A 13498-nucleotide genomic window follows, 5' to 3' on the forward strand; every position below is an offset into this window, starting at 1 on the left:
AACTTGGGCTTAACTTTTTTGTTTTTGATAATAATCAGCTGGCATTAGATTTTAAATCTGATCAAAGCTGGATTTACACTGCAATGTATCCACTAACGTAGGTGTGTCTGTTAAACACTAAACAGTGAGCTTAAATGCCATGTCTCTTAAACACAGGTTTTTCTGTTTTAGACTGTTGATGAGTTTACAACCACTCTCCACCATTTTTGTTTACTTGTTTGTCTAGAAATTTCCACAGAAATTAATTTTCTTCACAGTTAATAACGCCCACAGGTCTCGCTTGTGTTGTTTTGATTGTGGGCGGTTGCTGCCAGTGCAATCATACGTCTTAGAAACTTTTCGCAGTAAGAATTATTTGGTCTCTATCATAAGAAAACCTGCTTATTTTTAAAATGGCAATTTAAATTTAGATTGGGAAAAAAACCTTAATACTAATGTACTTTAATGTAAGAAGATCAGATTCCTGGTCATTTTGGGTTATTTTTGTTTGGATTATTTATATCTGTCTTGCCTCTGACATGCCGCCCTACCCTGCAGTACATATACGTGAAGAATACAGGACTGACACGTGTATTAGAGAACCAGTACCTGCCATAAATTCCCCCTGCCCCTTTAATGTTACTGCAGGCCTCTTGGCAGCATTTCAGACAAGATTTCTTCTTGGATTTTCTTCAGTTTTGGAGGAATGTACAGTTCTTGTTTTTTATATATGCAGTATAATATAAAGTATTTCTCTCTCTCTCTCTCTCTCTCTTTCTTTCTCTCTCTCTCTCTGTAAAGTAGTCCATGGTGCAGAAGGGCTGCAGGTTTTTCTGAGGGAGTTCTGCCCCTGTTTCGTCACTTTTGTAAGCCCTGTGGGACTTCTTCACAGTGTTTCCAATGTCTTTATCCATACACTGCAGAGGTGCCACTGAATACATGTTTAATTCTATGCTACTCTTGCTCTTCTTGGAAGCCATTCCCCTCCCCCACATTCCTCACACACATTGTGGCCCTACATTGCAAAAATAAAGCGATCTACATCAACTTTCCTGCACATGTCCTACACCATGGCTGTGCTCTTGGTGTAAAAGTTATTTCAAATCAAATCAAATCAAATCAAATTTATTTATATAGCGCTTTTCACAACTGATGTTGTCACAAAGCAGCTTCACAGAATTCCAGTAAGACAAGATTTGACATGAAATGTAAAGACAAATGTAAAACCCTCAAGTGAGCAAGCCAGGGGCGACAGTGGCAAGGAAAAACTCCCCCAGCTGAGGAAGAAACCTTGGGAGGAACCAAGGCTCACAAGGGGTGACCCATCCTCCTCTGGTCAATCTACTGGTGATGATAGTTAGTAGTCCATGAGAACTTCAGTGTAGGGACAGCTTCAAGGCACTTGGTGGTTGCTGGAGCGTGGGCAGCTCGTCTGAAGCGTGGAGGAGGATCTCGACAGTCATCCATCAGTGTCCAGACAGACAGGTGGGCAGTCGTTTACTCGGAAAGATGTAAAGGGATGGAATTAGTTTTGAACTGTTTTGTGTTTGTAAAGTAGAAAATATGAAAACTTCCAGAGTGTGGCTAATGACTCCGGCAGATCTGACTATGACAGCATTAACTAAAAGGAGAGAACCAGAAGGACACACAGACACGGGAGCATCCTGAAACACTGGCATCCCTCCGCTCCACCGTCAACAAACCTGAGTGATCGCGAGAAGCGGCGGGACGACAGCACCAGCGTCTCAGTATACTATAATTCCCTGTGTCCATGGACCCCCCGGATCTGCCGCCTTTATCTATGGGGGAGCATTAGCTACCAAATGATAAACTAAACAAATGAGTTTTTAGCCTACATTTGAAGATTGCGACTGTGTCTGAGTCCCGAACATTTTTTGGAAGATCATTCCAGAGTTGGGGGGCTTTATAAGAAAAGGCTCTTCCCCCAGCTGAGGCCTTCTGAATTCTGGGAACATTTAAAATTCCAGTATTCTGTGATCTGAGTGAACGTGGAGGCTCATAATAGGAAATTGTATCTTGAAGATATTCAGGAGCAAGCCCATGTAGAGCTTTATATGTTAATAACAAAATTTTGTAGTCAATGCGGAATTTAACAGGCAGCCAATGAAGTGATGATAAAACTGGGCTGATATGTTCAAATTTTCTAGTTTTAGTGAGGACCCTAGCTGCAGCATTTTGAACTAGTTGAAGTTTTCTTAAATTGCTGCTGGTGCATCCTGACAGTAGTGCGTTACAGTAGTCAAGCCTTGAAGTAATAAAGGCATGTACTAATGTTTCTGCGTCCTGGAGGGATAAGGCATTTCTAATCTTAGCAATATTGCGAAGATGTAAAAAAGCTGTCCTAGTGATACTACCTATGTGTTGATCAAATGATAAATCCGGGTCAATTATGACACCAAGATTTTTTGCTGCTGAACCAGGTTTAACTGGAAAGTTAGCTAGATCTAAAATTAAATCTGATAATTTATTTCTTGTCACTTTTGGACCCAAAAGCAGGACCTCTGTTTTGTTGCTGTTTAGAAGGAGGAAGTTACGCAACATCCAGCCTTTCACGTCTTTTACACAGTCCTCTATTTTCTTTAATCTGTGTTTGTCATCGGGCTTGGCTGAAATATACAATTGTGTGTCGTCTGCGTAACAGTGAAAGTTAATGTCATGGTTTCTTATAACTGTGCCTAGCGGTAACATGTATAATGTAAATAATAATGGTCCTAAAATAGAGCCTTGTGGAATTCCAAATCTTACTTTAGAATAATTTGAATTTAGATTGTTTACTTTTACGAATTGATAACGTTCCGTTAAGTAAGATTTGAACCATAATAGGGCTGTCCCTGTGATTCCAACCATGTTTTCTAACCTTTCTATGAGAATATTGTGGTCTATTGTATCGAAGGCTGCGCTTAGGTCAAGAAGCACCAACAGGGATACGTGGCCTTGATCAGAGGCAAGAAGAAGATCATTTGTTATCTTGACTAGAGCTGTCTCTGTACTATGATGTTGCCTGAATCCAGATTGGAATTTTTCATATATATGATTCTTCTGTAGATATGAACTAAGTTGTTGGGCCACAGCTCTTTCTAAGATCTTAGACAGAAATGGCAAATTAGAAATAGGCCTGTAATTAGACAGTGTACTAGCATCAAGATTTGGTTTCTTGATCATAGGTTTAATAACTGCTAGTTTAAAAGTTTTGGGTACATGGCCCAGACTAAGCGATGAGTTTACTATAGTTAAAAGAGGATCAATAATAGCTGGTAGTACTTCTTTGAGCAACTTGGTGGGAATTGCGTCAAGTGTGCAAGTTGTACAGTTTGCGGAGGTGATAATCTTCTCTAGTTCTAATTGTGGGAGTGGGTAAAAGGTTTCAAGTCTTTCTTTTACAGTTATATTATGTTTTATTTCATTCACATCAGGTGGCAGCCAGGATGGATTTGATCCTGTGGCTAGAGTTTGTTGTCTAATATTCTCAATTTTATTATTAAAAAAGTCCATAAAATCTTTACTGGTGAGAGTTGCTGGAATTAGTTGTTCAGAACCTGCTTGATTTTTTGTAATTCTAGAAAACACACTAAACAGTGCTCTCGGATTATTTTTATTATTGGAGATCAGCGAGGCCAGATATGCTGAGCGAGCTTTAGTGAGGGCATTTCTATACTCTATAAGGCTGTCCTTCCAGGCAGAATGAAACACTTCAAGCTTGGTTGATCGCCATTTCCGCTCTAGTTTTCGTAATGTTTGTTTTAAAGTACGGGTCTTATCATTATACCATGGTGCGAGCTTTTTCTGTCTTATACTTTTATGTTTAAGTGGTGCTACCTTTTCTAAAGTAGATCGACAGGTATTTTCTAGGTAGTCAGTTAGTACATCTAGGTCCATTGGGTCTGATGGAGTTGGAACTGGGGTCGATAGTTCTGGTAGGTTTTCTATAAATTGTAGGGCGGTAGATGGTTTTATTATACGCCTTGTAGAATAGCGAGGGTTCTTACATAGATTATGGATAAAACGTAGCTCATATGAAATTAAGTAATGATCAGAGATTGCTGAGGATTGCGGTAAGATATTAATTTTGTCAATGTTAAGACCTAGTGTCAGAACTAAGTCTAAAGTGTGGCTGCAGTAGTGTGTAGGCCCTGTTACATTTTGAGTAATACCAATAGAGTCTAAGATTGAGGTAAATGCCTTTTTTAGTGGGTCACTTTCCTTCTCGAAATGGATATTGAAATCTCCTACAATTATAACTTTATGATTGCACACCGCTAGGTTTGTAGCAAAATCGCTGAATTCTTTCAGAAATTCTAAGTAAGGCCCTGGTGGTCTGTAAATGTTGCATAATAAAAATGCGTCCTTTTTTGTGACCGGATTTGTAATAATAGTGGAGAGAACCTCAAAAGAAGAAAAGGTGTCACATTGTTTAAGACTAATTTCTAGGGTATTTTGGTAAATTACACATACTCCACCTCCTTTGCCTGATATTCTTGGGCTATGTGCATAATTATAGCCTAGGGGGGTGGCTTCATTTAGTGCTAAATATTCATTTGGTTTAACCCACGTTTCCGTGAGACAGAAAACATTGAATTTATGATCACTTATAATATCATTTACGATGAGTGCTTTTGAGTTTAGCGATCTTATGTTGAGTAACCCAAATTTTAGTTCTGAGGTGTTGCTGCTAGGTGTTGTGTATGATTTAATATTGATTAGGTTGCTGAAACAGGCTGATTTTGTTTTTCTACTTTTACATTTAGTTCGGGGGAAAGACACAGTCTCAATACAGTTGAACCTGGGTGACGCCTCAAGACAGTTCGCAGACGGTCGGTTTAGCCTGTCTGTCTGCGGCCTGGTCCCGGCTCTGGATTGTCAGCAGCTATCTACACTACTCTGCCGACTAACTAAAAGACTATGTGCTATACTGCAAGAATGTAAGGCAGCACCCTCCCGCGTGGGGTGGATACCATCCCTACCTATAAGACCAGGCTTGCCCTCAAAACGTAACCAATTGTCTATAAAGCCCACTTGATTTTCGGAACACCACTTGGACATCCAGCAGTTTAACGCCCAAAGTCTGCTGTAAGCTTCGTCGCCACGCCGCATTGGTATGGGACCAGAGCAGATTACGGCATCGGACATCGTCTGGGCCAGTTTAATCACCTCTGTAATATTACCCTTAGTTACCTCAGACTGCCGCAGACGAATATCATTGGCCCCTACATGAATGACTACCCTCGAATATCTCCTATTAGCTAACAGTCTAAGGTTGCCACTAATATCCGGCGCTCTGGCTCCCGATAAACAGCTAACTGTTACTGCCGGCGCCCCTAAAGGAGTAGCTAATTTCACGTGCCGAACAATAGAGTCTCCTATAACCAGAGCACTCTTAACAGGCTCCTCAGCGGGTGCTTCGCTGAGCGGGGCAAACCTGTTTGACACGCGAATCGGAGGAGCGTGGTGTCCCGGTGGGCTAGCTTTGGCCTCAGCGTTAGCATCAGCCTTAGCTTTCCGGCTATGACGCCGAGACGTCACCCATTCACCCCGCTGTGAGGGCTCTAACGCCGGAGTCGTGGGGGTGCTAACTCTCCCTAAGGCACCCGGAGTTGCTAACACTGAATCTCGCTGTTTATCCCTCAACAATAATAAGCTCCGGATGCGCACTTCTAGCTGGTCCACTTTATCCACCAGAGAGCTAACTAGCTGACACTTAGTACAAATACAACCACTATCTTTATCGCTAGAGGTGGAAAAGGGCGTTAAACTAAACATGCCACACTCTGAACAGGCAAAACAGCCAGTAGTAGCCATGGAATTGCAGGTACTTACCGCTTTTAGTGAATTTTAGTAACTTACACCAAGAACGTTACTCCAGGGTCCGGTGGCAGTTTTAGTGCCTCTGTAATGAATATTCCTGCGGAGACAATCTAAAAGATAGATCTATGGATGGTTAGTAGGTTATAAAAACAGATATAAATATAGAAATAACAATGGAAACGATTAAACAGGAAAACCCGAGCGATCAAAACAGCTTCCAAACGGGTACAGAAACAGCCAAACGGGTTCAAACACACTTTCTTTTCTGTGCATTGATTTTGTCCGAATCACACAGAAACAAAAGTAATGTAACATGAGCAGAATGCTTTTTGTGAGGGTCATGTTTGTAATGGTGATGGGAGGGTCCAGTGTATTAGATTATGTCTGTTAGAATGACATATGAGGTCTGAGGAGGAAATGCATTGAGAAGCAAAAAGTGTATTATCTTCTTCTGATAGGTTGGGCACTTTATCTGTTTATCCTGCTTTGTATTAGATTGTCTTTTGCATCAGCCATGGAAATAAACAATGTTGTTTATAGAGATAGAGCTGTGCTTCTGTCTGTGAGAGCTGGTCAGCTGACTACAACTGAGTTAATGCAGGTTCAGAAATTGTTCTGAATGTCCTGAAGGTGGAGTCTTTTTTTTCCACCATTGAAAGGCCTAGAGGACAAATATTGGGACATGCCTTGCTACATTTAGCATATTTTTTTTAGTGTTTGTTCATTTGACTGGCTTTTTTATTTATAGTTCTGTCATTGCTGCAATTGTAGAAAATGTGGTAATACCTCATATGAGTCCTGCAATCATAAGTGGTGTAGTTACAAGAGTTACTGACTTTAAAAAGGCAGAATTAATAATGTATATTACATCAGTTTATAGGGCGGCACGGTGGTGCAGCAGGTAGTGTCACAGTCACACAGCTCCAGGGGCCTGGAGGTTGTGGGTTCGATTCCCGCTCCGGGTGACTGTCTGTGAGGAGTTGGTGTGTTCTCCCTGTGTCCGCGTGGGTTTCCTCTGGGTGCTCCGGTTTCCTCCCACAGTCCAAAAAACACACGTTGGTAGGTGGATTGGCGACTCAAAAGTGTCCGTAGGTGTGTGTGTGTGTGTTGCCCTGTGAAGGACAGGCGCCCCCTCCAGGGTGTATTCCTGCCTTGAGCCCAATGATTCCAGGTAGGCTCTGGACCCACCGTGACCCTAAATTGGATAAGCGGTTACAGATAATGAATGAATGAATGAACATCAGTTTATAAAAACATTGTGAACATTATAATGCACTATTTTTATCTTCTGTTCTACAGTCTTTTTTTGAACATTTATTATAATGGACTGACTTTAATTATAATTAAGCAGTAAAGAGCAATTTGGCGGACTTGTGCTTTATTACAATACTGTATTATGAAGACTTATGAATACAGAACAAAAAATTATGGTCTGTGTACAAGATTTTCTAATATTCACCAAAATGCTCTGACTTGCAGCTGGTTTCTAAGTCTCCTCCATGATTTGTTCACAAAACATGATTACATTGTACAAGTCCTCGCTGTGAAAAAGGATTCGTCTCTCCTTTGAAGTCGACTAAAGTGACAGGCAGAGGCGTGACGTGTTTCTTCTTGTGTGTAACTTAAAGAACACTTGTATCACCCCACACACACAGCAGCCCAGTGAGTTAAGTTACTTCTAAGCATATCAGATACGGCCCCATATGATTGCTAGCCGCTTTGTAACATAGACATTCTTCTGTCTATGTTTTTGCACCCCCAGCGGTGTGAGTTTATGATTAGGCACTTGAGATGCTCTTAAGAAGAACACTTATGTGCGTCCTTTCAAGAGACCTGCTGCTGTGCTGTGTAATGTTGAGCTGCTTGACTTGATCTCCAGGAGTCCCAGGAGGCTTCGTTCAACAAGCATTCTACATTTAATCTGCTGGTTTATTCTCTTCGGAGGATGCTCTAAAGTCCAAACTACACTTAGAGAGCTCCCAAAGGCATCTGGTTCAATCAGCTTCAGCCTGCAGTATTTTTCATTCTACTAGCTGGATAACTCTTGATGTTGCGATGAAGCCTAGTGTATGTCTTTCAATGTGAAAGTCGGTGTTATTGGTCCCAATGGAGACCAGACTTACTGGGCATGCTTTCCTACTTGTGTTTTGTTCATATATTTATTCACTTATTGTGCATCAAGGTTTTAACCTTGGTTTTGAACTTTCACATTTCATCAAGGTTCTTTCTTTTTCCTTGACATGTTGCATTTGCAGAAAGAAAGCTTTCATTTAAAGTCACTTTAAGGAGTCCAATTTGACACCTCTATGCCATGGTTCTCGGTGAGAGATTTCAGACACCCAGGGGTTCTCGGCATATAAACCAAGGTGCTGTTAATGTTTGGCTCGAGCTCTGTGTCAGTGTACAGATTAAACCTCGGTAGCTTAGTGTGGCTACTTGATTGTGTGAAAATGTAACTTTGCTGTTGAATTGGTACCTTGAGAGTAACCAGCGAAAAACATTTCAAATAACTGACCTATCATTTAATGAGAAGAATGATGTGGTTAGAACGATATCAACAAAGTAGTGTATGAAGCTGTTTTGGGAACAGTAACAAAAGAAAAGGTCTCAAGGTTCTAGCAAACAGGAACCTGGTACGAGCAGTGCTAATTTCTGCTTACAAAGCACTTTATGCCAGAAAACCAAAAGAAATAATGACAGACTAAAATGAAGAATGAAATGTTCTGTGAAAACAGTCAAGTACAATGTCAAAAGCAACTGCAGATCTTTCCTTTCCATCATTTAAATATGTTATACATTTTAACACAACACAACTAACATTTTTACTAGTTGTACTCACAAAGTTCTATGATTGCATTAATATAATAAAATTAAGTTTTATAAAATAAGGCGACGATAGAAGACCTTCATGGTGTGTATAGGGCTTTATGCCGTGGTTATTCTGACTGTTCTGATGCATTGTTTTCTCTCCATTAGAGAAAATAATGCTGAAGTGTTACATGAAAGGCTTTTTCTTTTTGCATACAACCCTTTAAAATGAAGTGTTTTAGTGTGAGCGTGAGTGTTCCTCAGACCACATCGATGGAACAAGAGCTCTTAATTAATTTCTCTCTGTTCTCTCTCTCTCTCCCTCTGCAGTAACTCTTGAGACTGTAGATTCATTAATGCAGTTGGAGTGGTGTTCAAAAAGCAGGGAAAGCCTTGGCCTCTGTCATTGATTGCTTTCTCAACAGCACCAGCCTGTATCCCACCTGAGCCTTGTGGGACATACTATCTCTAACTCTCTCTGTCTGAAGCTTTAGGGGTGTTTTGTGTGTGTGTGTGTGTGTGTGTGTGTGTGTGTGTTCAATATTTCTAGCAGCAAACCAGAGTTATGCTGTTTCTGCTCTAAACCAAGCCAGTTTTCATTTGGCCTGGGATCAGTTTATATATGATGAGGATGATGAAGCTGTTGCTAAATCAACTTTTAAAGGAAAGCCTTCATCCGTTGCTTTCACTGTACTGGAATTGATATATGTGATAGTTTGTGTTTGCCTTGTGAAAATACTCTCGCTACTTATGAAATATTAATGTCTGAAATGAATTGGTTTCATAGACAGTCCTGGGCTTTTTACTCTTAAATTTTAAATCTAGGGGCAGCATGGTGGTGCAGCAGGTAGCGTCGTAGTCACACACCTCCAGGGATCTGGAGGTTGTGGGTTCGAGTCCCGCTCTGGTGACTGTCTGTGAGGAGTTTGGTGTGTTTTCTTCATGTCCATGTGGGTTTCCTCTGGGTGCTCCCATTTCCGCCCACAGTCCAAAAACACACATTGGCAGCTAAACAAAAATGTCCCTAGGTGTGTGAGTGTGTGTCACCCTGTGAAGCACTGGCGCCCCCATTCAGGGTGTGTTCCTGCCTTGCACTCAATGATTCTGGGTAGGCTCCAGACCCACCACAACCTTGAACTGGATAAGCGTTTACAGACAATTAATTAATTAATTAATTAATTTTAAATTTTAAGTCTTCTTCATATTTTTTTTATTATGTTCTCGCTACAATTTACACCAACTTACATACAACTACTAACATAATTCTGCATTTATGTCAAAATCCTGTTTAAGTTTAGCTTGCTCAGAAAAGAAGAGTAAATGCCATCTTATATGCTGGTATATTGCTGGAGTTGTAAAGTGGTGCTGTACAGATGAGTGGTGGTATAATCATGACTTGTAGTCATGAACTGGAGCATCCTTTGTAATCAGCCTCTGAAATACTTTTTGTATTTGCAAAATATTTGGGGGAAAAAATGGAAATTTAATATTGTAACTAAATACCTTTTGCTATTTGTTGATCAGATTTTCAATATAAAGCAATCATCCTGTATTCTCTGTCATCATTCATCTCATGTGTAATCCTGCGATTCTGTGTATGTTTTCTGTTCTTTTTTTGTGTGTGTGTGTGCTAGAGCATTGTTTGTCAATATGGCATCGTTGAGCTGGGACCCAGTGCTAACCGTCACAGCTCCATACAAAAGCAGCAGTGACCATTAATAGAATATAGGACAGTTCACACATTGCCAACACACTCTGATCTCTCTCTCTCCCTCTCTCTCTCTTTCTCTCTCTCACACACTCACTCTCTTCCTCTTTCCATCTTTTTGTTTTCTTACAGGCAAGCCCTGCACCAATCATAGTCAACACGGACACTTTGGAGTCGGTACCTTACGTGAGTTTCATTGTTTTCCATTTGTTTTCTTTCTTTCTTTTTTTGTTATGCATTTGTATTGTTTCTAGTAGTACAGTGACAGTTCAACCACCTCATCAGAATCGGTATCCCTGCTGTGTGCAGCATAGTAATGTGTGAGATCTTCAAAAACCCACTCTGAGTGGTGAGTTATGAAGTGGAGTGAGTTGTGGCTTATTTAGCAGCATTTATCTGGCATCTTGTGGTATGAGACAGGTCTCTTGGCTAAATTATAGATGAGTGTTCATAAATAAAACAACCACACTGGGATGCTTACTAAAGCGGAATAAAGGCAGGGGCTTTTCTGCGGCCACGGGGGTGTTTTTTTTTTTTTTTTTTCAATCGGCTTCAAACATGAATGCCTGTTTTCTGTGGGGTTTGGCAGCAGCGAGAGGTCGGCTGAACTTGGATGAATAAATTCAGATGGAGACAGACAGGTCTGAGATCAGTGGGCGTGATGGGTAAGTGAAGGAGAAAGCACAGAGGGAGAGACAGATGATGGCCAAGGCAAATCCCAATATGTGTGACATGTTGGGGTTTGAAATAGCACAAAGGGGGAGGATATATTTGGCATCAGCAGATATTTGATTAGGGGTTCCTCAAAGTGTTAGGTCAGGTGCCATACATTTTTCAATTTGCTATACATTTATTACATTGTATTACAGTGTTATTATTGGTTGGGTACAGTTTAAATTAGAGTACAGTAGTGCAGTACACCAGTGTGAGAATGTTATCATCATCTCAAATGGGGAAATGAATCAGAAAATTTGACACATCAGCTCAAATGAAATGCATTTAGAATTGTTAGCTCCATCTGCATAAGCGAACACAGACAGAGAAACGTCATCTAGCCTGGAGTGCCTGCAGCTGCAGAAAGTGAATGTTCACAAGGCTGAGTTCATGTGGTTCCTCTGCTTGTCTTTGTTCAGCATGGATCAAACGTGTACTTGTGTGAACTCTGAAACAGCTGGAGACTGAACATTATTGAGCACAATTCTTACAACATCAAAGTCCAGTGTTCTGACGTACTGAGAAATGTTGAGCAAAGTGGCTGGAAATGTTAATGCAGGTATAATGACTTTCTGCCATTATATCAGGCAGGTAGTCTGAATATTGGTGCTCTGTTCTGTAGAGAATGGAGCTGGAGCTGGCGAGTGTGATTGAATGGAAGGAGCCTTAAACAGCAACTTCAGCATTAAGTGCTCAGCCGTTCTATAAATCAATCTCCAGATAGACTTCTGAGAACTGTCTAACTTTTTTTTCCTATTCACTTGCTGAAAGAAAGGGGCTGCAAGGTTGATAGAGAAGGCCAAACCGAGTATGATGATGGAGTGTTTGAGCAATCGAGGTGTTCACTCATGCATTTATCTTGGACAGAGAGAAGATGCTGGTCTTTAGAGTGACACTCTGTGAGGTGGAACACATTCATTCTCTTCTACACGTCACATCTGATACTGTAGAGCTGCGAAAGAGTGCAAGGTGCATTATGAAACTCTTTCTGCGCAGGAGAAAGCACCTACTGCTACTTTAATAATGAATTGAAATACAGTGCTGATATGGGCCTTACTTCTGTCTCTAACTTTATGTATATATAACTATTACTTATGTATATTTTACATAATTATAGCCCCTCTTAAAGTTAATATAGTGCTGTTTATTATAAGCAGACACAACTGTGACTGCTTAATTCCCATCGCAAAGCTATACAGCAATATAATTTTGCAGACTACGTTCAGAGTGAGGGAAAACGTTTTATCCAGACTTTGCTGTATTTAACTACATTTCAGACAGTTTGGTTTAGGTGATTAAAGTTATAGGTGAGCAATTTAAAACAGAAGAGCAACAGGAGAGCCGAAATCAGCAGACGAACCTCAGAAGGCTCATCAGTGTGAGTAAAGATAAGCAATTAAAATTCACAGTGACGTCTCTCTTTGGCCATGGAAGCCGCAGTCCTAAATAAATGGTGATGATGCTGAGAATCTGAAGGCGGTGAGGATAGCAGAGCAGTAATCAAAGCCCTGAGACCAGGCTGAGCTGGTGTTTAACTGTTCCGCTCTAAAATGTGCCCAGAGTCTGGCACTGGACCCGCGGGAGGTCTCAGTGCTGTCAGGAAATCCACCACTTCCCTTTCACAGCTGATTACTGCATGCTGCTCTATATTAAGGAGGGTTTTTTATGTATGGTAACCCGAGGAGTGCTGGATGTTTAGTGATGATGACGGGTATAAAGATGTCCTATGCCTTGGGCAGGGAGTTTCACAGGGCAGCGTGAGATTAGCTTCTAACAGGGCTTCATCTCTGCCCAGCTGTAGACCACATTTTAAGGTGCATTCACATTAACGTGGCAGGAAATAGCTAGCCTGCATGTAACGTATATACATGTTTGTGTGCTTTATTTTGTACATTATACATCATACTGGCACTTAAACATAGTATCGGTATCGGCTACAGAGAGTGTACCATAAGTGTGTTGGAAATGGCCCACTACTCACTATTCCATACACGTAGTACACAGGGCAGTTTTCGGGTCACAGCCCATGAAGCAGATACTATACGCTGCTATATGCGGCTCAATTTAAAGTTGGGCAGATTATAAACAGACTGCGTATTTCACAGTAAACGACTGTTTTTGTCGATTTTTGTCGGGAATAACACACTACACGAGCTAAATATGCAACTCGCGTTTCCTTAGAGACACAAATACGGATGCACAACTTGCTGCGGTTATTGTTTGTGCTGCTATTTATGTAAAAGAAAATATGTATAAATGTTTTTGGGCCGTGAATGAGAAAACATAATCAGCATGGTCTCTAAACACTGCAGCGGAAGCTGGAGATTAGTCGAATAGCACATAGCTACGTTCCCACGTTAAATGGTTCAGAAACAGCGCCGTAGCGCGCGCCAGTGTTGCGTAATTGAGGGTTTAATGGAGTTAGAATTCGGTTGGAATAAAAGCTGTAACAGTGCGCTGTGTGGT

General features: G+C 40.9%; 1 protein-coding gene across 20 annotated transcripts in view; it reads left to right on the forward strand.

Annotated features, from left to right (window-relative positions):
* Window positions 1–13498, forward strand: part of dlg2 (discs, large homolog 2 (Drosophila)) — a 248182-nt gene that overhangs the window by 158046 nt on the left and 76638 nt on the right. For all 20 annotated transcript variants that reach the window (XR_010796099.1, XM_066651051.1, XM_066651057.1 and 17 more), the window contains one exon: window positions 10451–10504. Coding sequence is in view for 19 of the 20 variants with exons in the window: in XM_066651051.1 (XP_066507148.1) it covers window positions 10451–10504 (54 nt within the window). In the remaining variant the exon portion in view is untranslated. The remainder of the gene's footprint in view (window positions 1–10450; window positions 10505–13498) is intronic.

This window comes from Hoplias malabaricus, chromosome 18, assembly GCF_029633855.1.
Source record: "Hoplias malabaricus isolate fHopMal1 chromosome 18, fHopMal1.hap1, whole genome shotgun sequence".
Classification (NCBI taxonomy): Eukaryota; Metazoa; Chordata; class Actinopteri; order Characiformes; family Erythrinidae; genus Hoplias; species Hoplias malabaricus.